The sequence below is a fragment of the Convolutriloba macropyga genome, chromosome 7, assembly GCF_964194025.1.
Source record: "Convolutriloba macropyga chromosome 7, txConMacr16.3, whole genome shotgun sequence".
Taxonomy (NCBI): Eukaryota; Metazoa; Xenacoelomorpha; order Acoela; family Convolutidae; genus Convolutriloba; species Convolutriloba macropyga.
Window position 1 is genome coordinate 29528657 of NC_134474.1, and position 25909 is coordinate 29554565.

A 25909-nucleotide genomic window follows, 5' to 3' on the forward strand; every position below is an offset into this window, starting at 1 on the left:
AGACGTCACATTCTTTCAGTACAATCATTCGACACTGTCAAAACGACTTTCAAACATCGTGAAACCAAGACTCTAAACTATGGCAAACATCGAATCATTAACTGACAGCGTCGATTTAGAACTGGCGCGTCGCAAGAAAACCATGGAAATTACAAAACGTGAGAAAATGCTTGAATCGTATGGATCGACTCTGAAAGAGGAGAAAGAGGAAAACGGAATTCAGTTCACAGTGTATCAAATGACGAGGAGTATCAATTGTGCGAACCGGGAGCTGACATTAGTTCCGACATTTATAAGCCAGTATTACGGAGACTGGCTAGTTCGGTTGGATTTGAGCAACAACCACTTGCTCTCCATCAGTGGTATCGACGCGTGCAGGACACTTGAGGAGTTGATACTAAATTGCAACAGCATTGCGGGTAACTTTATGCAGGAAAAGGCTTCATTTTTTCCAGATCGTCGGCGACATTCAAGAGTTGCTTTTTAATTTCATGAATAGATTGAGCTCAGCATTTTATCAAGAATGTGGGGAGCCATCGACAGACGTCCGAGCCTAAAATTTGACACTGAGTATGTATGAGAGAGAGGCTCATTTGTGGGAATAGAGCAAAACTTTCCAGTTCAAAAATAAAATTCAACGCTTATCAGTTAATTGTTCATATTTTTGGCCGTATTTTGACAATTTAATCGCTTCATACTGCTTTTTTGATAACCCTCAGAGAGCTCTGCTCAGTTGAATCTGGATCTCTCAGTAACTAATACATCTCTGCTTTACACGAATGCTATTTTTTCAGACGAGGGATTTTGTTTCAACTCACAGATGCCAAACTTGACCAACTTGTTTCTGAACAACAACAATTTGACTGATCTGAGTCACTTTCTGAGACAGAGTCAAAGTCACCTCCCGAACTTGTCTCTTCTGTCCCTACATGGCAACCCAATATGCAAGGATGCCTTACTCGCTTACCAAGAGGATGATGAAGAAGATTATGAACGATACAGGCTAGAAATTCTACCCTCATTTGCAATCACAGAATAAAATTTTGGTTATGAAAAGAGGGAAGTACTTACGATACATGTGTCTAAAGATCCTAATACATGTGTCTAAAACAAATCCGTAAAACAGCGATCTGTCTAGTATATATACTTGAGCAAATGTGCTTTTTGCAACCAAAAGCCTCAGAGACTAGTGTTAAATACGGACAGTTTTTTAGTATCGCTAAAATGAAATCATAGTATGAAATTTGATGACACCAATAACAAAAAAAAAATGAAACAGTAAAGTTGAACTCAAAAGCGTTTTTCAAATTACTTCTTCAAATCCGTCATTAACGATGTAACACTTTTTCTTTTCGTGTGGAAATTTGATATAATCACAAATTTCCACACGAAAAGGTAATCAAAAAAAAAGATTTACAAAAAATAACTTCTAAAAATGAGTCACAAAAATATATTCCAATAATGGTCCGAAACAGTCTAGGCAAAACGATGTATCACCCTTAAAAAAACTGCCCCAAAGTCCAAGAAAAATTCACATGAGAAAGCATAATTTGCAAAACTGCTTAAAAAACAACAAAGAGTTTTGACAAAAGGACATAGGAATAAGTACTCTATAGCGCATCAAAATCTAGTAGTATACATATCTGCCATTTTACTGGAGGGGGGGGGTCCGGACACCCCCCCCCCCCCCCTACAAGAACTCTCACCACCGAAAAACTGATTTTCTCTTAGTGAAAGCAAGTTTTTTGGTTAAGTTTCGCCAGCCTGAGAGAAGTTCTTGGGTTAAGTTGACTGGCGAAACTTAACCAAAAAACTTGCTTTCACTAAGAGAAAATCAGTTTTTCGGTGGTGAGAGTTCTTGTAGGGGGGTGTCCGGACCCCCCGCCCTCCAGTAACATGGCAGACACCGGCTGCTCCAATGTGTATTTCAGAAGAAAGAATGCGTAGTACGGAGTGCTTAGGTAATGGTTATCGCCTGTTGTAGTAACTTTAATTTTTTTTATCTTTGAGACCATCAGAGGCATACTTGAAAAACTTTGAAAAATTTTCAAAATTTTTTGAAAATTTTTTGGAGATCAAAAATGGTCTGAAATGGATTTTGCGCTATAAAAGAGCACTCAAAAGTGATTTTTTGTTGACTTCACTTTTTTTCACCTATGAAGTATGAGGGTTGGAACACAAAAATTTCAAAAATTTTTTCGAAAATTTTTCAAAGTTACGTAAGTAGTATATATATCTGCCATGTTACTGGAGGGGGGGCCGGACCCCCCCCCCCCCCTACAAGAACTCACACCACCGAAAAACTGATTTTCTCTTAGTGAAATCAAGTTTTTTGGTTAAGTTTCGCCAGCCTGAGAGAAGTTCTTGGGTTAAGTTGACTGGCGAAACTTAACCAAAAAACTTGCTTTCACTAAGAGAAAATCAGTTTTTCGGTGGTGAGAGTTCTTGTAGGGGGTGTCTGGACCCCTCGCCCTCCAGTAACATGGCAGACACCGGCTGCTCCAATGTGTATTTCTGAAGAAAGAATGCGTAGTACGGAGTGCCTAGGTAATGGTTATAGCCTGTTGTAGTAACTTTAATTTTTTTATCTTTGAGACCATGAGAGGCATACTTGAAAAACTTTGAAAAAATTTCAAAATTTTTTGAAAATTTTTTGGAGTCCAAAAATGGTCTGAAATGGATTTTGCGCTATAAAAGAGCACTCAAAAGTGATTTTTTGTTGACTTCACTTTTTTCACCTATTAAGTATGGGGGTTGGAACACAAAAATTTCAAAATTTTTTTCGAAAATTTTTCAAAGGTACGTAAGTAGTATATATATCTGCCATGTTACTGGAGGGGGGGCCGGACCCCCCCCCTACAAGAACTCACACCACCGAAAAACTGATTTTCTCTTAGTGAAAGCAAGTTTTTTGGTTAAGTTTCGCCAGCCTGAGAGAAGTTCTTGGGTTAAGTTGACTGGCGAAACTTAACCAAAAAACTTGCTTTCACTAAGAGAAAATCAGTTTTTCGGTGAAGAGAGTTCTTGTAGGGGGGTGTCTGGACCCCCCGCCCACCAGTAACATGGCAGACACCGGCTGCTCCAATGTGTATTTCAGAAGAAAGAATGCGTAGTAAGGAGTGCCTAGGTAATGGTTATAGCCTGTTGTAGTAACTTTAATTTTTTTATCTTTGAGACCATGAGAGGCATACTTGAAAAACTTTGAAAAAATTTTAAAATTTTTTGAAAATTTTTTGGAGTCCAAAAATGGTCTGAAATGGATTTTGCGCTATAAAAGAGCACTCAAAAGTGATTTTTTGTTGACTTCACTTTTTTCACCTATGAAGTATGGGGGTTGGAACATACAAAAATTTCAAAAATTTTTTCGAAAATTTTTCAAATTTTTTCAAAGTCCTAAAATTGTCTGAAATGGATTTTGCGCTATGAAAGAGCACTCAAAAGTGATTTTTTGTTGACTTCACTTTTTTCACCTAAGTAGTATAGGGCCGAAACATAAAAAAATTTCGAATTTTTTGAAAAAAAACTTTCAAAATTTTTCAAAGTCCTAAAATGATCTGAAAGGGATTTTGCACTATGAAAGAGCACTCAAAAGTGATTTTTTGTTGACTTCACTTTTTTCACCTATGAAGTATGGGGGTTGGAACATACAAAAATTTCAAAAATTTTTCGAAAATTTTTCAAATTTTTTCAAAGTCCTAAAATTGTCTGAAATGGATTTTGCGCTATGAAAGAGCACTCAAAAGTGATTTTTTGTTGACTTCACTTTTTTCACCTAAGTAGTATAGGGCCGAAACATAAAAAAATTTCGAATTTTTTGAAAAAAAACTTTCAAAATTTTTCAAAGTCCTAAAATGATCTGAAAGGGATTTTGCACTATGAAAGAGCACTCAAAAGTGAGTTTTTGTTGACTTCACTTTTTTTTCACCTACGAAGTATAGGGGTCGAAACTGTAAAAAGTTTTAATCTTTGAGAAAAATTTTTCAAAAATTTTTAAAGTCCTAAAATGGTCTGAATTGGATTTTGCGCTATGAAAGAGCACTCAAAACTGATTTTTTTGTTGACTTCATTTGTTCAACCAAGTAGGACCGGAAAAACTCAATTTCTAAAGTAGTCTGAAATAAGTCAAAGAGTAGTCAGAAGCAGTTTTTGTTAACAATACTTTTGCAAATGTTCAGTATGATGTGGAAAGGTTGGCTTTGTTTTTTTTATATACATATGTAACTATGTATATTTCTATCAAAACAAGTACGTATATTTGCTTGCATGTGTTCAAAATTGTAATTTTCATGCCAGAATGAACAATTGAATGAAAGGAAAGAATGAAAATTTTATGTATATAATTATGCGTATTCATGAATATACTGGAAGTATATATGGAAGTGTATATTGGTTTATAAGTAAATATAACTGTGCTTAAGTTTAGTAATATGTTTGTATGAGTATAAGTTGAAATGTATGTTTGTGTGTAGAAATTGTAAATGTGTGTAATTGTCAAGACGTTTTTGTTTTTATGTGTGTATGTTTTTCTATATCTATACAGTAGAATGTATGTATATATGTCTGAATGTGTTTACGTATTTATGTATTTATATGCTTGCAATCAGACGAGAGCGAGAGAGAGGGAGATAAGTCCCTGGAGGGCAATTTAATTGCCTTGAAGAATGTTGTTATTTGTCTCCACGATCCAATAATATTATATCTTGTAAACATATTTTGACCTTCAGCGCAGATAATCTCTGTCCTCTAAACAATGGCAAGCAAAATATCACAACCGAAGACGACAACAATTTTTTGATTTTCTGAGCATGCTTTTTTTGAAAATCTGAATGTTCTACGCCTAGCTAGCTACCATATTAAAAACTATCAAGATTTTGTACAGAAAAGAAATTGAATTCATGCTCTTTGTCTTTGAACCCTTGGCAAGAAAATGATAAAATATTGCAACACAGAAGACAAAAACAACTTTTTGATGTTCTGAGCATGCTTTTTTCGAAAACATATTTCCATACACTTATTCAGCTACCTTTCTAGGATTGAGCAAGATTATTTACAGGAAAAATGTATTTGAGATAAATTGTTGAGAGATAAACAAAAAATTGAGCTAAGTAAAGAGAATCAATTCTGTAAAAAAACCGAAAAATTTGGTAGAAAAACTATGATACGCAGGAGCAGCTGAAATTTTTAGTTAAATAAAGTTGAATGATAGGAATTCATCAAGAGCTTGAATCAGACAAAAAGTGTAAGGATGTACAAGAAGAGTAGTTTCCACTGGAACTGTAGAAATAGCTAAGTTTTCAAAAGTTAATCAGCCACTTGATCAATTAAGCAAGAAGAAACACAACCTCTGTATCTGCGGGGGTTGCTAGAAACAGCTTCAGTCAGTAGTGTATAAGTCTTGTTTGCGTATTGGGAATAACACTAATGGATAATTCGTGCTGTGACTGAAATCTTAAACAAAATCGAATCGCTTCTTCAGTAAATGGTTCCAACATACTGAATATACATAATCTCAACTATTAATCAGTGGAAGTAAATTACCAGAGCACCTCAAGCCAACAAAAATCGAATGAGTTTATTATTGTTCTTTCTTGAATCAAATTTCCTGTGCATTCAGTAACCCTGTGTTAATATTTTGGATTACTTATTGTTCTGTCGAAGTTTCAGAATAAAATAACCGTAACGATATTTGATAGAGCATCAGAAAGAATAACATCCAAAGGAATTTGAAATTGAAAGCAGCAGAGTCTATATAACATATTATTGGGTTATGAAGCCTGACGAACATCTCGGAATTGAACACAACACTACTGCTGCCTACTACTGCTACTGCCTACTACTACTATCTACAACTACTATCTACAATTAGTACCTACTACTACTACTACTACTACCACTACTACTACTACTACTACTACTGTTTCAACACTTTAATTCCAAATATGAAATAAAGGCACGGTTGGCAACAAATACAAATACAAATACAAATACAAACAAAACAAGAAGAGTTATTTGTTTGGTTATTCTGTGAAGTGCTGTACGACGAAATTGTTGAAGGCATTCTTTGACCCGGTTGCTGCTTTCTCCTGCAATCTGGTGAACGATACTTTGTTTCGTACACAGTCTCCTTCGATTTGACTCATCCACGTTTTCCGTTGCCCCCCAGGAGCGCGTCTGGCATGGGCGTATTGATCGGGCGGGTCCCAATCGAAGGCACTGCGGGCTAATCTTCCTGGTTCCATTCTCTGGATGTGACCGTACCATTTTATCCGTTTGAGCATGATCATCGTGGATAGTTGGGGCATTCGCGATCTTGACATAATTTCATCGTTCGTTGCTTTCTCCAGATATGACACACGTAGAATTCTCCGAAGACAACCACAGTGGAAACTCTCAAGTTTTCTCTCCATTAATTTCGAAAGAGTCCAAGTCTCTGAGCTGTACAGCACGGCTGATAAAACGAGTGCTTTGTACAAATTGCACTTGAGGTGCACGCTGAGCTGCTTGCTCTTCCAGAGATTTTGGAAGTTAGCAAACCGTTGTCTACCTTCTGCAAGTTTGCAATTGACTTCCTGGAGGTCTCCATGCTTGAGGCTGACATATGATCCGAGATTCTTGAACGCTTCTATGTTTTCAAACTCGTTTCCGATAACATCTTGTACTTTGCAGGAAAACACGCGTGTGGCAGCTGCTTTAGGTTTGCCACAGTATCTCGATTGGTGAACTTTTCGGCCATTGACTGTTTTGAACTTCCTTTCACACTTGTCACAGGTGAGGCTCGCCTCTAGTTGCTCGAACTTTGACTTGTCGACGACATTCTTTGACAAACCGGCTTTGCAGAATCTTGTTTGGTGCACTTTGCGTCCGGTAACTGTACTGAATTGCCGCTGACAGTTCTGACATCTTAAAGACTCTTGATCAGCCACCGCTGACCCACTCTCATTTTCTAGCGACTCTAAATCCGCTACTGCAGATTGTTGTTGTGAAGCTACCAACGCTGGCTTAGCCTCCGCTAAGCTTTTCAATCTGAGCTTCCGGCCATCTTGTGTTTCGAACCAGCCCGCTTTCTTTTTCGTTCCCAGCAGCACCTCCGTGCCGATGGTTAGTCGTGACTGGCTAGATGTCTCTGCCAGGAGTCCTAGTTTGCCTTTATGTGTTCCAGTGAGTATCTCCACGTTCTGTTGGATACTAGGCACTGCAACAACATTTGGGCTGTCGCATTTTACGCCCATATTCTTTGTTTTGGCCACATTAATCTTCAGACCAGCGGCTTCCGCTAGGGCCTCGATTCGATGTAGGTTTTCTTGCACCTCACTGTCTGAGACCCCCACGAGAGCAACATCATCAGCAAAATCTAAGTCAGCCACCAATCTCCCAATGTCTAATCCTCCATGCACCGAGTTAGCTAAAATGTAGTTGATGACAAGGCCGAATAGGATTGGGGACCACACATCACACTGCCTAACGCCTGTTCTGACATCAAATAAGCGTCCCTTCTCACCTTCGGCTTTGACTCGACATTTGAATCCATCATAGCTGTTTCTTATGATGTTTATCACTTTTTGCGGCAGACCATAGTGTTTCATTATCTGGTACATCTGCTCACGATCGACAGAATCGAATGCCGCTCGAAAGTCTATGAAACAAAAGCTAATATCCAATTGAAACGCCATTGATTTCTCTATTATTTGACGCAGGACAAAGAGTTGATCGGCGCATCCTCTGCTTTTTCTGAAGCCGCACTGCTCTTCCCTTAAGACGCGATCCACTGAATCTTTGCATCGATTGAGAGTAACGGAAGCGAACACTTTGCCTGGTACTGACAATAGAGAGATCCCTCGGTGGTTCGAACACTCTGACCTCTTTCCTTTACTCTTGTATAATGGGACAATTTCTGCTACCTTCCAGTCATCGGGCAGAACTTCCGTCGACCAACATTTATCTATGATGTCCCAGAGCCACTCGACAATACCCTTGTGTGCTTTCAACATCTCACAGGAAATGTTATCGGGTCCACTTGCCTTGCCATTCTTCAACCTGTGGACAGCTTCAAGCACTTCTTCAAATCGAATTGGGCTCAGGTCAATCGGCAAGCTTTCAGCTGCTTCTTCGGGATCCAATCTCGTACTGCAACTGAATGTTGAGGGATTCAGGAGTTGACTAAAATGTTCCGTCCAGCGTTCAAGTCGTTCCTCTTTCGTCCGTAAGTTGACGCCAGTGCTTGAAACTAATTTGGTCAACTGGGGCCTCCAGTTTCGGCAAATCTGCTGTGATGCCCCAAAAACCTCCTTTAAGTTGCCTCTGTCCGCGAAGCTCTGCACTTCTTGGCCTTTGCGTTCAAGCCATGCCCGTTTGTCTGCACGTAGAGCTTTTCTGACTTCCTTACAGCAGTTTGTGAACTCTAACAGCGCCTCCGCGCTGCTGTGTTTCTTTAACTGTAGATCGGCTCGTTTCCGGATAAGTTCCAGAGAATCTGGAGAAATCCAAGGTTTGTTCACTCGCTTGTCCGGAAGGAGGCATTTCACTGCTGCTTGGTTCAGGGCTTTTCGAAAATTGTCCCAAGACTGCTCTGTATTCTCGAAATCGCCGCTCTTATCAAGATGTAACTTGACCTCCTGCGTGAATAAGTCACGCGTTGTTTCATCTTGCAGCTTTGCAGAACTGATTCTGGGCGTGAAGCATGACTTTTTAGACAAAAGTTTCATAGATACTTCCGCAATGACCAGTTCGTGATCGGTAATTGTTGTTTTCCCTCTTCTGGACCTCACATTCGTCAGACATCCTCTGTATCTCTCTGCAAACAGAATGTGATCCAGCATCTTTTTTCGACAACTCGGATCGGGAGGGTTGAAGGTGTACCGATGCACTTGTCGATGCTGGAACCATGTACCACCTACGAGCAATTTGTGTGAAGTGCAAAATGATAACAACTTTTCAGAGTTTTCATTTTCTTCACCCATTCCAAACGGGCCTCTGCAGCTCATGGTGTCATTCAACTGGTGTCCAGGCTCTGCATTGAGGTCACCGATGACACAAATACGCTCCCTATGTTTGAAACTGGAAACTAGGTCTGAAAGTTGACTCCAAAACAAATCCTTCTCTTGGAGACTAGCTTCATTCGTGGGTGCGTAGCAGACAACAACAGCTAGATTGGCTCTCCTCTGAGCCGCGAACTTGACGTAGCAAATACGTTCACTTAGAGCCACTTGTTCTACGATGCTGTTTATCAATGACTTCTTTACAGCAACGCCCACTCCTCCTTGTCTCGACTTTACACCAGACAACCACGAGTCAGACAGGTAGAGCTTGTGGTCTCCGAGATCAATTTCTTGCTCCTGCAATCTCGTCTCCTGCACTCCCAGAATATCCAACTTGTATCGCGCCAGATCCATTTTCAAAGCCTCTAGAGATCCGGCTTGGGTCAGTGTTCTGACGTTTAAAGTTGCAATTCTGAGTTGGTTCCTCGGGAGATTCTTAGCACCCCTTACCCGGGACTCGGGGCCATGGTTGATTGTACTCATTGCTTTGGTGTTTGAAGGCTGAGATACGACTAGTTGCGCCACAAACTAGAAGACCAGTGCCTCGTTAGCTCGACCATGTGAGCGTAGAGCCGCAGCACATGACCTACCCCCAGGGGACACCACGTGGAGGTGAGGTTGGATTTTGTCCCCCACTACTACTACTACTACTACTACTACTACTACTACTACTACTACTACTACTACTACTACTACTACTACTACTACTACTACTACTACTACTACTACTACTACTACTACTACTACTAATACTACTACTACTACCACTACTACTACTACTACTACTACTACTACTACTACTACTACTACTACTACTACTACTACTACTACTACTACTACTACTACTACTACTACTACTACTACTACTACTACTACTACTGCTGCTACCTACTAGTACTACCTACAACTAAAACTAGATAGTATTACCAACTACTACAACTATTATTGATTCTAAGTTACACTATTACCTACTACTACTTCCTTTTAAAACCTTCAATTTTTACCTATTGTTTACTAACTATCTACAAGAATGTGTTTCTGTTTTTCTAAAAATTGAAAACATTTCTTATCTCTAGAGACTCGTTATGCATAAACAGCAGAAGCTTTTATCTATCTCAAATTAACTTGTCCTGACTGACACAGACCGATAGAATATACCCCGCCAATATTTTCAAAAAAATCATTAAGTGTTTGAAGTTTTTCAAAGATATAAAGAACTTTGTCGTATACATTAATTCAGTAATTTTCAACTCAATGTTAATTTGTTATTTAACAATTAAAAAATCCTTGATATTTAACTAATTAAATCAAGGTAGGGTTTTACTGTTTCGCGAACCAGTCTGATTTTGAGCTTCAAATAAGTTTTAATGCTATGTTCTTTTTATGAAGGGCAAATTTTGTATACTTTTTCCCTTATGAGGGATCAGTCACAAACTTAAGTCTTTTTGTTCAAATGCTGTTTTTTTGTTCATTCAATGCATGATATCTGATTCCATTTGCAATTAATTGATAGATATGAAACGCAAACTTTTTCAAAATTTCGAATATGAAGGATTGTATAGCGTAAACATTGACTGGTTCTTAATGGCGTTGCATTATGTCTATTTATAATATCAACTTTATAGAAACAAGCTTCCTTCAAAATTGCCTAATGTGTACCTTAATGGAAACAAACATTTTACAACGTACCTACATTATCCAAAAAAACTTAGGTTTTACTCTATATAGTTGTTTTCGTATGTTTATTCAGAGTCACCTGTTGTTTCAGTTGTCAAGTAATACACAACTTTTTCTGAATCTTTACGTTTCAAAATTTGCAATGACTGAAAACTGCTGGGATAGCTTGCCAGAAGGACATGTGTTAGTTGAGTTTCATATTAGCCTTAGCTTCGGCTCAGGATGTATTCACAGCTAAGACTGTAATTGTGAACTTTTATTCCTTAAAAATTTAGCGCTACATGATTTTGCAACTTTTTTATATTAACTTCTTCCTAATTTTATTGAATTTCATTTGGTCAATGTTTATCTGATGAAAATTAAAATTAAATCAACCTCATGAAACGTTTCTCAACAAAATTAAGTGAAACAGTCTTGTTGGATTTGAGAACTGAAACAAAAACCTTAAATTTAGGTGTTTAGGTGAACACATTTTGTTTGTTTTGAACGTCTGCTTACACTCAATGGTCACCAAATGGTTCCAGAGGTACTTTTCGTGGAATACGAAACAAAATTCTTCTTTATTAGTGTTCAAAACTCAACAACCGGAGACGGTATGGCTTTGGATAAGCAAGTATAATAAAATTGTGAAACATGGCCAATCACTTTACCTAAAAGTTGAACCATTGAGTTCGAGTTCGTGTTTGTGATCTAAAATAGTATTCAAGGATAACTGATTTTTTTAAATAAAAAAGACTTGTTTTTTAGTATTCAAAACTCAACAAACGGAGGCGATATGCATTTCGATAAGCAGGTAAAATAAAATGGTGATGCTTGGTCAATCGTTTTACATAAAAATTGAAGTTTTGAGTTTGTGCATGAATTTGTGATCTAAAAACACTATTCGAGGATATTTGACTTTGAGAAAAGAGTACTTTTAGTACTAAAAACACAATAATTGGTGACCGTGTAACTTGGAATTACTAAATATAATGAAATGTGATAACTTGGCCCATCGCTCTATTTAAAAGTCAAAGTTTGAGTTTGAGTTTGAGTTTGTGATCTAAAAATAGTATTCAAGGGATAATTACGTCATAATAGTTGAGTTGTGTTATAAAGTTGAGAACGCAAAACAATTGAAACACGTTCTCACATTCTATTTAAACTACAGCTATATATGTGTCAAAAAAGCGAAGGAGACCTTCTGCTTTTACTAAGCCTTTTGATATAGTTCACTTTATTATATAGACTCTGTTCACATGGTCTGTTATGTAATCTTTACTGCACGAGTTCTACAAGCATTCTTGAAGACTATAATATTGCTTTTTTCTGTAGAAAAGAACAGAAAAAACTCATGATTCTTCCGAAATCAGCAGTGTTGACATATTTTACCAGTAAATCTTGAAAAAGGCGGTCAGTTCAACTTCTTAAATTAGTAATTTTCTCTGAAGAATGTTTGGCTAATGAAATTTAAATATTGCAAAATAACTAATATGGAGATATTTTAAGTCATGACCACATTAGGTAACAGTTAACACAACTAACTTTGATTTTTTTGCTACCATAAAAACCGTCAACACAGACAGTAGAAATCAGATTAGGCGCTTTGATGCCATCGTCAAACTGACAAGTACATTTCTACATTCTTTTGGTCAATTTGGAAAAGGTTCTAGTGTTAAAACCCTGCTATCCATAGTACATTAGGTTCAAAGTTTAAAGTTTTCAAAGCTTTTGGAAATTAGTGTTTTACTTTTCTATGTGTTAATAAGTAATCATGGCTTTGTGTACCTCGTTTTGATGGTATCTTACCGAAGGGGTTTCTATGTTTTCAAACGTTTGTTTGTTATGGAAGCTATGAACAGTCGATTTGAGTTCTTTCAACTGAGTCAAAGACAAAAAAGCCAGCAAAAAACAAATCCTGATTATAGAGGCAATTAGGCTGATTTGATTTTCAGGTTTTTTTATGCAGTATTTTAATTTTCTCTCAGCTTAAACAATGTGAGAAATATGTAAAATGTCTCTTAGAGAAAAGTTTCAGATGGAACTTTACTACTATCTATAACGATAAGTGGTCGAATCATTATGTACAAGAATAAGTTTTTTTTAACGAGTAATCATATAGCAAAATCTTAACCTTCAATAAAGCTTTACTGATCTGCAACTAACGCTAAGAATCAGCGGCCTCACAGGAAGTATGTACAAATTTTTTTCGTGGCGCTCAAAAAAGGAAACCCCTAACGGAGCTGCAAATTTACCAAAGGTAAAAAAAACAAAAGTTTTCCACGTTAAATTTGTTTTTTATTTGAAAGACTAGACTTAAAGTAAAACAATGCCTAGCTGACATAAAAAAGATTTAGACTATGCAAAACAAAGTTTTCTAATACTTCGCTGTAAAACAAATAGTAATGAACAAGCTGAAATTTCAATACTACTTTAACGAATTTGTAATTTTAGAACCTCAATGGTTTGCCTGGAGGAAACTCATAAGACAACGGACAAGTATTCACTTCTTGCACCTATTGGAAATTTCGTTCTGATACGTTTAAATGCTTACTATTCTTGATACCATAGCTTTATGGATTAACAAAAATTTGCGTCCGCGTTATTGAATACTTAGCTTTTAACAATTTTATGAAATACTTAAATAACATACTGAAATACTTCATATTGACACATAGATTCAACAGCTACTGAGTGAATTCTTTGAAAACCAAAAGTTCCATGAAATACACAAATTGTTGCACATGTATACAGAAAACACTAGTGCATACTTACGTCTATGGTTCAGATTGAGCCTTTGAGCAAAACATGTTTGTTATATACTGACAGAAAACGTGAGCAGAGGTTTTCTTATCGTTCTTCAATATAAACCACGTCAATACTAAGCAAAATCAATACTATTGTACAAATAACTTGATATTAAACCTATGACTTTGAACCAGTTACTAATTAACCTAGAAGCAATTGTAACCATAAAAGACAAACAATAAAGTCAATAGGTGATTTTAAATGAATTTGATTTGTCCTGTTTATTCAATTGCTTTATTTAAGTTAACGTTATATTGGAGCACACTGTGGGTCGAAAAGTATTCCGTAATAAACATCTGCAAGCCTATGTACTCACTCTATTTTTATCTCAACGTTTGCTGCAACACAGTAGAATACATGTATATACGCCTTCTTGATCACAGACAAAAGAATACTTAAGCAAACTAATAAAAGTGCCTTTAGCCGAAAATACTATGCAAGAATTTTGCAGAGCAGACTGAACTTCTCTCACGCACAAATCAATTCTTCTGCTTTATGCCTAGCACTCAGATCAAAACCTTGAAATGTCAATGTCCGAGGTACTTAGGAGAATATTCTATTCATTTTACGAATGAAAACCTATAAGAACTAGTCTAACAGGTTTAACAACTGAGGCCTCCTCGAAATGTTATAGGTATTCATTGGAAATTATTTGGCTAATTAGGCTAATAGAACGGATGCTAACATCACAACCAACAGTTTGAATTTACTTTTAACTGAATGACTTGCTTCTCAAAATAACATTTTAGCGTTTTCATTCTTGACTGGTATTCCATTCAGTTAGTGTATGCCAAAACCCAAACTCAACTGCCGGTTTATAACTTATAATGTATCATATCCTAACGCAATTTGAAGGCTCATTTCAGCGCACAATTGTCTATCAAACTCGATATGAAAACAATATTGCCTTTATACAACAAAGGAAGGACAGTTCAATTTCAAGCGGGACTACCTTCGATCATTGCCTCATACCCAAAAAATTTATTGACTTTGTTACTACATTACCTAATATAACCGAGGAAGAAGACTTTATCAACAACTCAAACCCCTCGGAAACTGAAGTAACTTCTCAGCATTTACCCAATCCTTTGACTTCTGACATAGGGTCACTTCCCATGGACATCAAGAGGATTTTGCGCAGTTACGATTTCGAAAGTATGCCCCTCTTCAGGAGCCATGAAGAATACTTCGCTGCCTTAGAAGATTTGGAAAATCAGTGGAAAAAACTCGAATCATGCAGAATGAAATCAAACTAACCACTATTCACCATAAAATTTATCATACTACATCATCCACATCCGATGAAAACAGAAAGACTGTGATATCTTCCATATTAGAACGATTCCCTAGCCTTCTTGAAGAAAACTCAAAAATTGAAGAGAACTTCGAGAAATTTAGCACTGAGCCATCGTCTAACAATGCTCTACAAAACAGGAGCCATCGTGTACTTCGAGGATGTGTTTTTCATAGTGGAAATTTTTCCAAAAAAGAAAGAGATTCGATGAAAATGTGAGGTGTTCATGTGACAATACCAACTAGAACTGAAAATTTCTTGTTGATTAAAGCTTATGAACTCGACGTTGGTTTTCAGTATTGAATTGTTTCTATTTATAAACTGTTGTTTTGAAATGCTGTGCATTATTAAACTTCATTGTGTATGCTTATTATCCAAAATTTAGTAGTTGCGAAACCACTCCTTTAAAATACAGTTTGTTGATTCAACATTATCCACGTCAGAGAAACAGGAAACGGTGTTCAGCCTGTTCAAAGGAGTAGAAAGTCAGAAATTTGTAGTAGAGTATGATCACCAAATCGTACTGTAACGCACGAAAAATGCAACGAAATTGCATCAATCGTCGTACTTTGTTACATAAATTTTGGGAACGTTCCCAAACAAAGTACGACGATTGGTGAAATTTCGTTGCTTTTTTCGTGCGTTTCAGTGCAATTTGGTGATCCTACTCTACTACAAATTTCTGACTTTCTACTCCTTTGAACAGGCTGAACACCGTTTCCTGTTTCTCTGACGTGGATAATGTTGAATCAACAAACTGTATTTTAAAGGAGTGGTTTTGAAACTACTAAATTTTGGATAAAAAGCATGCACAATGAAGTTTAATAATGCACAGCATTTCAAAACAACAGGTTATAAATAGAAACAATTCAATACTGAAAACCAACGTCGAGTTCATAAGCTTTAATCAACAAGAAATTTTCAGTTCTAGTTGGTATTGTCACATGAACACCTCACATTTTCATCGAATCTCTTTCTTTTTTGGAAAAATTTCCACTATGAAAAACACATCCTCGAAGTACACGATGGCTCCTGTTTTGTAGAGCATTGTTAGACGATGGCTCAGTGCTAAATTTCTCGAAATTCTCTTCAATTTTTGAGTTTTCTTCAAGAAGGCTAGGGAATCGTTCTAATATGGAAGATATCACAGTCTTTCTGTTTTCATCGGATGTGGATGATGTAGTATGATAAATTTTATCGTGAATAGTGGTTAGTTTGATTTCATTCTGCATGATTCGAGTTTTTTCCACTGATTTTCCAAATCTTCTAAGGCAGCGAAGTATTCTTCATGGCTCCTGAAGAGGGGCATACTTTCGAAATCGTAACTGCGCAAAATCCTCTTGATGTCCATGGGAAGTGACCCTATGTCAGAAGTCAAAGGATTGGGTAAATGCTGAGAAGTTACTTCAGTTTCCGAGGGGCTTGAGTTGTTGATAAAGTCTTCTTCCTCGGTTATATTAGGTAATTTAGTAACAAAGTCAATAAATTTTTTGGGTATTAGGCAATGATCGAAGGTAGTCCCGCTTGAAATTGAACTGTCCTTCCTTTGTTGTATAAAGGCAATATTGTTTTCATATCGAGTTTGATAGACAATTGTGCGCTGAAATGAGCCTTCAAATTGCGTTAGGATATGATACATTATAAGTTATAAACCGGCAGTTGAGTTTGGGTTTTGGCATACACTAACTGAATGGAATACCAGTCAAGAATGAAAACGCTAAAATGTTATTTTGAGAAGCAAGTCATTCAGTTAAAAGTAAATTCAAACTGTTGGTTGGGATGTTAGCATTCGTTCTATTAGCCTAATTAGCCAAATAGTTTCCAATTAATACCTATAACATTTCGAGGAGGCCTCAGTTGTTAAACCTGTTAGACTAACTCTTATAGGTTTTAATTCGTAAAATGAATTGAGGTTTCTCCTAAGTACCTCGGACATTGACATTTCAAGGTTTTGATCTGATTGCTAGGCATAAAGCAGAAGAATTGATTTGTGCGTGAGAGAAGTTCAGTCTGCTCTGCAAAATTCTTGCATAGTATTTTCGGCTAAAGGCACTTTTATTAGTTTGCTTAAGTATTCTTTTGTCTGTGATCATGAATGCGTATATACATGTATTCTACTGTGTTGCAGCAAACGTTGAGATAAAAATAGAGTGAGTACATAGGCTTGCAAATGTTTATTACGGAATGCATTTCGACCCACAGTGTGCTCCAATATAACGTTAACTTAAATAAAGCAATTGAATAAACAGGACAAATCAAATTCATTTAAAATCACCTATTGACCTTATTGTTTGTCTTTTATGGTTACAATTGCTTCTAGGTTATATAGTAACTGGTTCAAAGTCATAGGTTTAATATCAAGTTATTTGTACAATAGTATTGATTTTGATTAGTATTGACGTGGTTTATTTTGAAGAACGATAAGAAAACCTCTGCTCACGTTTTCTGTGAGTATATAAAAAACATGTTTTGCTCAAAGGCTCGATCTGAACCATAGACGTAAGTATGCACTAGTGTTTTCTGTATACATGTGCAACAACTTGTGTATGTCATGGAACATTTAGTTTTCACAGAATTCACTCAGTAGCTTTTGAATCTATGTGTCAATATGAAGTAGTTCAATATGTTTTTTGAGTAATTCATAAAATTGTTAAAAGCTAAGTATTCAATAACGCGGACGCAAGACTTCGTTTATCCATAAAGCTATGGTATCAAGAATAGTAAGCATTCAACGTATCAGAAAAAAATTTCCAATAGGTGCAAGAAGTGTATACTTGTCCATTCTCTTATGAGTTTTCTCCAGGCAAACCATTGAGGTTCTAAAATTACAAATTCGTTAAAGTAGTAATGAAAATTCAGCTTGTTCATTACTATTTGTTTGACAGGGAAGTATTATAAAACTTTGTTTTGCATAGTCTAAATCTTTTTTATGTCAGCTAGGCATTGTTTTACTTTAAGTCTTTCAAATAAAAAACAAATTTAACGTGGAAAACGTTTCTTTTCTTTACCTTTGGTAAATTTGCAGTTCCGTTAGGGGTTTCCTTTTTTGAGCGCCAAGAAAAAAATTTGTACATACTTCCTGTGAGGCCGCTGATTCTTAGCTTTAGTTGCAGATCAGTAAAGCTTTATTGAAGGTTAAGGTTTTGCTATACGATTACTTGTTAAAAAAACATTTTCTTGTACATAATGATTCGACCATTTATTGTTATAGATAGTAGTAAAATTGCATCTGGAACTATATACCACATAGTAGTAAAATTCCATCTGAAACTTTTTCTAAGAGACATTTTTACATATTCCTCACATTGTTTAAGCTCAGAGAAAATTAAAATACTGCATTAAAAAACCTGAAAATCAAATTAGCCTAATTGCCTCTATAATCAGTATTTGTTTTTTGCTGGTTTTTTTGTCTTTGACTCAGTTGAAAGAACTCAAACTGACTGTTCATAGCATCCATAACAAACAAACGTTTGAAAACATAGAAACCCTTTCGGTAAGATACCATCAAAACGAGGTACACAAAGCCAAGATTACTTATTAACACATAGAAAAATAAAACACTAATTTCCAAAAACTTTGAATACTTTAAACTTTGAACTTAATGTACTATGGATAGCAGGGTTTTAACACTGGATTTTTTTCCAAATTGACCAAAAGAATGTAGAATTGTACTTGTCAGTTTGAAGATGGCATCAAAGCACCTAATCTGATTTCTACTGTCTGTGTTGATGGTTTTTATGGCAGGAAAAAATCAAAGTTAGTTGTGTTAACTGTTACCTAATGTAGTCATGACTTAAAATATCTCCATATTAGTTATTTTGCAATATTTAAAGTTCATTAGTCGAACATTCTTCAGAGAAAAATAATAATTTAGGAAGTTGCACTGACCGCCTTTTTCAAGATTTACTGGTAAAATATGTCAACACTGCTGATTTCGGAAAGTCATGAGTTTTTTCTGTTCTTTTCTACAGAAAAATGCAATATTATAGTCTTCAAGAATGCTTGTAGAACTCGTGCAGTAAAGATTACATAACAGACCATGTGAACAGAGTCTATATAATAAAGTAAACTATATCAAAAAGCTTAGTAAAAGCAGAAGGTCTCCTTCGCTTTTCTGACACATATATAGCTGTAGTTTAAATAGAGTGTGAGAACGTGTTTCAATTGTTTTGCGTTCTCAACTTTATAACACAACTCAACTATTATGACGTAATTATCCCTTGAATACTATTTTTAGATCACAAACTCAAACTCAAACTCAAACTTTGACTTTTAAATAGAGCGATAGGCCAAGTTATCACATTTCATTATATTTAGTAGTTCCAAGTTACACGGTCACCAATTATTGTGTTTTTAGTACTAAAAATACTCTTTTTTCAAAGTCAATTATCCTTGAATAGTGTTTTTAGATCACAAATTCAGACAAAAACTCAAAACTTCAATTTTTATGTAAAACGATTTTCCAAGCATCACCATTTTATTTTACTTGCTTATCGAAACGCATACCGCCTCCGTTTGTTGAGTTTTGAATACTAAAAAACAAGTCTTTTTTATTTAAAAAAGTCAGTTATCCTTGAATACTATTTTAGATCACAAACACGAACTCGAACTCAATGGTTCAACATTTAGGTAAAGTTATCGGCCATGTTTCACAATTTTATTATACTTGCTTATCCAAAGCTATACCGTCTCCTGTTGTTGAGTTTTGAACACTAATAAAGAAGAATTTTGTTTCGTATTCCACGAAAAGTACTTCTCTGGAACCATTTGGTGCCCATTGAGTGTAAGCAGACGTTCAAAACAAACAAAATGTGTTCACCTAACACCTAAATTTAAGGTTTTTGTTTCAGCTCTCAAATCCAACAAGACTGTTTCACTTAATTTTGTTGAGAAACGTTTCATGAGGTTGATTCGATTTTAATTTTCATCAGATAAACAATGACCAAATGAAATTCAGTAAAATTAGGAAGAAGTTAATATAACAAAAATTGCAAAATCATGTAGCGCTAATTTTTTAATAAATAAAAAGTTCACAATTACATATTTAGCTGAGAACACATCCTGAGCCGAAGCTAAGGTTAATATGAAACTCAACTAACACTTGTCATTCTGGCAAGCTGTCCCAGCAGTTTTCAGTCTTTGCAAATTTTGAAACGTAAAGATTCATAAAAAGTTGTGTATTACCTGACAACTGAAACAACAGGTGACTCTGAATAAACATACGAAAACAACTATATAGAGTAAAACCTAAATTTTTTGGATAATGTAGGTACGTTGTAAAATGTTTGTTTCCATTAAGGTACACATTAGGCAATTTTGAAGGAAGCTTGTTTCTATAAAGTTGATATTATAAATAGACATAGTGCAACGCCATTAAGAACCAGTCAATGTTTACGCTATACAATCCTTCATATTCGAAATTTTGAAAAAGTTTGCGTTTCATATCTATCAATTAATTGCAAATGGAATCAGATATCATGCATTGAATGAACAAAAAAGAAACAGCATTTGAACAAAAAGACTTAAGTTTGTGACTGATCCCTCATAAGGGAAAAAGTATACAAAATTTGCCCTTCATAAAAAGAACATAGCATTAAAACTTATTTGGAGCTCAAAATCAGACTGGTTCGCGAAACAGTAAAACCCTACCTTTATTTAATTAGTTAAATATCAACCTGATATATCATACCATGGATTTTTTAATTGTTAATCAACTGAATTGAAAATTACTGAGTTAATGTATACGACAAAGTTCTTTATATCTTCGAAAAAACTTCAAACACTTGATGATTTTTTTGAAAATATTGGCGGGGTATATTCTATCGGTCTGTGTCAGTCAGGACAAATTAATTTGAGATAGATAAAAGCTTCTGTTGTTTAAGCTTAACGAGTCTCTAGAGATAAGAAATGTTTTCAATTTTTAGAAAAACAGAAATACATTCTTGTAGATAGTTAGTAAACAATAGGTAAAAATCGAGGGTTTTAAAAGGAAGTAGTAGTAGGTACTAGTGTAACTTAGAACCAATAATAGTTGTAGTAGTTAGTAATAGTATCTAGTTTCAGTTGTAGGTAGTACTAGTAGGTAGTAGTAGTAGTAGTAGTAGTAGTAGTAGTAGTAGTAGTAGTAGTGGTAGTAGTGGTAGTAGGTACTAATTGTAGATAGTAGTTGAAGATAGTAGTATTAGGCAGTAGCAGTAGTAGGTAGCAGTAGTGTTGTGTTCAATTCCGAGATGTTCGTCAGGCTTCATAACCCAATAATATGTTATATAGACTCTGCTGCTTTCAATTTCAAATTCCCTTGGATGTTAATCTTTCCGATGCTCTATCAAATATCGTTACGGTTATGTTATTCTGAAACGTCGACAGAACAATAAGTAATCCAAAATATTAACACAGGGTTACTGAATGCACAGGAAATTTGATTCAAGAAAGAACAATAATGAACTCATTCGATTTTTGTTGGCTTGAGGTGCTCTGGTAATTTACTTCCACTGATTAATAGTTGAGAATATGTATATTCAGTATGTTGGAACCATTTACTGAAGAAGCGATTCGATTTTGTTTAAGATTTCAGTCACAGCACGAATTATCCATTAGTGTTATTCCCATTACGCAAACAAGACTTATACACTACTGACTGAAGCTGTTTCTAGCAACCCCCGCAGATACAGAGGTTGTGTTTCTTTTTGCTTAATTGATCAAGTGGCTGATTAACTTTTGAAAACTTAGCTATTTTTACAGTTCCAGTGGAAACTACTCTTCTTGTACATCCTTACACTTTTTGTCTGATTCAAGCTCTTGATGAATTCCTATCATTCTACTTTATTTAACTAAAAAGTTCAGCTGCTCCTGCGTATCATAGTTTTTCTACCAAATTTTTCGGTTTTTACAGAATTGATTCTTTTTACTTAGCTCAATTTTTTGTTTATCTCTCAACAATTTATCTCAAATACAGTTTTCCTGTAAATAATCTTGCTCAATCCTAGAAAGGTAGCTGAATAAGTGTATGGAAACATGTTTTCAAAAAAAGCATGCTCAGAACATCAAAAAGTTGTTTTTGTCTTCTGTGTTGCAACATTTTATCATTTTCTTGCCAAGGGTTCAAAGACAAAGATTATGAATTCAATTTCTTTTCTGTACAAAATCTTGATAGTTTTTAATATGGCAGCTAGCTAGGCGTAGAACATTCAGATTTTCAAAAAAAGCATGCTCAGAAAATCAAAAAATTGTTGTCGTCTTCGGTTGTTATTTTTTGCTTGCCAATGTTTAGAGGACAGAGTATATCAGCGCTGAAGGTCAAAATCTGTTTACAAGATATAATATTATTGGATCGTGGAGACAAATAACAACATTCTTCAAGGCAAATAAATTGCCCTTTAAGGACTTATCTCCCTCTCTCTCGCTCTCGTCTGATTGCAAGCGTATAAATACATAAAAACTTAATCACATTCAGACATATATACATACATTCCACTGTATAGATATAGAAAAACATACACACATAAAAGCAAAAACATCTTGACAATTACACACATTACAATTTCTACCCACAAAAATACATTTCAGCTTATACTCATAAAAACATATTACTAAACTTAAGCACAGTTATATTTACTTATAAACCAATATGAATTTCCATATATACTTCCAGTATATTCATGAATACGCATAGTTATATACATAAAACTTTCATTCTTTCCTTTCTTTCAATTGTTTATTCTGACATAAAAATTACAATTTTGAACACATGCAAGCAAATATACGTACTTGTTTTTGATAGAAATATACATAGTTACATATGTATATAAAAAAACAAAGCCAACCTTTCCACATCATACTGAACATTTGCAAAAGTATTGTTAACAAAAACTGCTTCTGACTACTCTTTGACTTATTTCAGACTACTTCAGAAACTGAGTTTTTCCGGTCCTACTTGGTTGAACAAAAGAAGTCAACAAAAAAATCAGTTTTGAGTGCTCTTTCATAGCGCAAAATCCATTTCAGACCATTTTAGGACTTTTAAAATTTTTGAAAAATTTTTCTCAAAAATTAAAATTTTTTACATGTTTCGACCCCTATACTTCATAGGTGAAAAAAAAGTGAAGTCAACAAAAAATCCCTTTTGAGTGCTCTTTCATAGTGCAAAATCCATTTCAGACCATTTTAGGTCTTTGAAAAATTTTGAAAAATTTTCGAAAAAACTTTTGAAATTTTTGTATGTTCCAACCCCCATACTTCATAGGTGAAAAAAAGTGAAGTCAACAAAAAATCACTTTTGAGTGCTCTTTTATAGCGCAAAATCCATTTCAGACCATTTTTGGACTCCAATAAATTTTCATAAAATTTTGAAAACTTTTCAAATTTTTTCAAGTATGCCTCTCATGGTCTCAAAGATTAAAAAAATTAAAGTTACTACAACAGGCTATAACCATAGTCTAAGCACTCCGTACTACGCATTCTTTCTTCTGAAATACACATTGGAGCAGCCGGTGTCTGCCATGTTATTGGAGGGCGGGGGGTCCGGACACCACCCCTACAAGAACTCTCACCACCGAAAAACTGATTTTCTCTTAGTGAAAGCAAGTTTTTTGGATAAGTTTCGCCAGTCAACTTAACCCAAGAACTTCTCTCAGGCTGGCGAAATTTAACTAAAAAACTTGCTTTCACTAAGAGAAAATCAGTTTTTCGGTGGTGAGAGTTCTTGTAGGGGGGGGGGGGGGTCCGGACCCCCCCCCCCCCCTCCAGTAACATGGCAGATATGTATACTACTTACTTAGATATAAATTTGTATAGATTAGTTGTCAAACCTATACAAACAGGGCCAAAAATGATAGAAAAGAACTGAAAGTTATAAATGCCGAAGTTTATTAATGATTGGTTTAATCAATGACCAACTTATATCCAAATTTAATTGGCTGTGTGCAATCGATCATTCTTTGGTTGATCATGAAAGATTTCAAGAATCAAAAAAGTTGAAAAATAAGCAACAACAATAGAGTCTGACTGCAAATTTACTGTCAGAAAAGTCTGATCGCGACAGCATCCAGACCTTGCACGGTCTGATCAGCGCTCTTCGTGCTAGGGCAAACCTATTATTGTAAGAACTTATTCTTAACTTTATTAACTTATTACTAAGAAACGTTTGTATTGAATCTCCTCTAATAGGAGGGAAGCTATAAGATGGCAATTTTTGACTCTCTCACCCAATTGGTATGTGGAGCAAAGTTAATAAAAGATTTCGCGTTTCAAAAAATTTAACTGAAGATGTTGAATGAGTGATATTCAGGAAAACCGAAGTCAATGTATCCTACCTACACCAATGGTTGTCACAGCAGTAAATTTGAATGTTTTAACAATACAAAAGTTGAGCAATCAATAAACCATTAAAAATGTTATAGACTGACAGTTCTTCACAGTTTGGTCACACTTAAGTTCCTCGACTCCCGACAAGTTTCTGCTGAAGAGTTAGAAGATGCTATGAAGCGAGGAGAACTCATAAGTCGGGTAGCTAAACCCAAGATTTTGGAACAGAAAGAAGAAGACAGAGTGACAAAAGCAGGCAAACAGCAGAGTGAGTTGAAACCTCTGCCAGAGACTAAGCTGAACCCTGGAAACAAAGCCCAGAAAGCGAGTGCAGCCAGGGAAAAGTATCACTACAAAGGACACCATTCAGAAGGAAACAGATTCATAACTGATGGTCAATTGTAAAATTACTTTTCCTGTTTACCAATGTGTCATCTTATATTGAGCCAATCAAATATGTTAAACGCGGTTGTTTTTGAAGTCCAGACGGAAATGACAGGGACATGATTTGACAGAACAACTTCCTGAGGGTGTCATTCGGATATGTTAAATACGCGGTCTCGCATGTGTTTTTCGTCCCGGTATCTCGAATTATGAAACCAGGTGAATCAAATAATCAACCCCAAGCGTTAGAACAAAACCCGGTTATGGCATTCTCGTTGCTTTTGAGTAGTACTTCGAACTATGAAATTATTTTTCGAACCATACAAATTTTTCAATTGAAATCTGGGTGCTAAATGGTAACGTTAGCGAAGATAACTTGGCGAACAGAAGCTGTAAATTCAAACAACCAAAACTAACAAACTAACGTTGTAGCCTTACGGACTTTTGTTTTTAGTGACATTTAATCAACTTAATCGCAGGAAAAATTAGCACTTCTCCAATGTATATCTACTAATCTGTTTGGAGTTCTTATTTCAATTTGTCAACAAGTGGATACTGCTGAAGATTCAGATATACAGTTACGCACTGTCTGTCTTGCCTAACCATAGCCAAAACTTTTTGCTGATCTCTCACATTATAGAAGTCGCTTATTTTTGCACTGTCTGGTCTGCTTTACCCAAACATTGTCTCACACCTTTCGGTACTATCTGATTTGTCTAATCATAACCACACAGTGGTTTCTTAAGATGCACAGTTTGTAAAATTTTGCACTTTTTTTATAGAATTTTCCAATTATGCGTGCAAGAGCGCACAATTTTTGATCAGGGTTAACCTTTATCGTGGAGCTTCCCATCGCTTCTATTTCAGTCTGGATTACAAGGTTCAAAATTCTACCTCTTCACACTTGGAGTTGGGAAACAATGCTGTATCGCCATGTATTCCCTAGATGATGTGTTGGAACTGGGATGATCTGTATGTTCGACTTTTAATCCACATAAATTACGTAACAAATCTGGGGTCGGAGATTGAAAAAGGGAATTTTAGAAAAGGTGAATCAAATGCATTATTTAAACCCTTTCGCTCATGTATGCCTCTATATTTCTATACATACCTAACCACAATCAATAAAGTATGCAACACAAAATTGTTTGGGTATAGGCTATATATCATACCCTAAATAAGACGCTTTTGTTTTGAATTGTGTAATTTAACCTAAAATTAGTTTTTGGCGCTTCCTCAGAAATCCGTTTTTCACTTATTTATTTGGGATTTGGAATCCGCAGTTTTTCAAGAGGTTATATCAATGTTCTCGTCAGCACCGTTATAGAGTATGAACTTTGCGGGGAAGGAAATACAATGACTACGTTCAGAAGAAATCAATCACATTTCAAAAAACAAAAGCCGTGTATGTAAAAAACACAGCAGCAAT

At 35.6% G+C, this 25909-nt stretch overlaps 1 protein-coding gene across 1 annotated transcript; it reads left to right on the plus strand.

Moving 5' to 3' along the window:
- On the plus strand, positions 1–24565 carry LOC142342194 (leucine-rich melanocyte differentiation-associated protein-like). The gene is made up of 3 exons (XM_075393433.1): positions 1–419; positions 795–1002; positions 24192–24565. Exons 1-3 carry the CDS (start codon positions 80–82, stop codon positions 24499–24501), a joined length of 858 nt encoding a protein of 285 aa, XP_075249548.1. The 5' UTR covers positions 1–79; the 3' UTR covers positions 24502–24565.
- The last annotated feature ends 1344 nt before the right edge of the window (positions 24566–25909 follow it).

What these genes read in the sequence shown, in the direction of transcription:
- LOC142342194 (XM_075393433.1), top strand. Translation starts at nt 80, where the DNA reads ATGGCAAACATCGAATCATTAACTGACAGCGTCGATTTAGAACTGGCG. An exon ending in AAATTGCAACAGCATTGCGG is followed by an intron (nt 420 to 794) that starts GTAACTTTATGC and finishes CTATTTTTTCAG; the next exon opens with ACGAGGGATTTTGTTTCAAC. An exon ending in GAAGATTATGAACGATACAG is followed by an intron (nt 1,003 to 24,191) that starts GCTAGAAATTCT and finishes AAAATGTTATAG; the next exon opens with ACTGACAGTTCTTCACAGTT.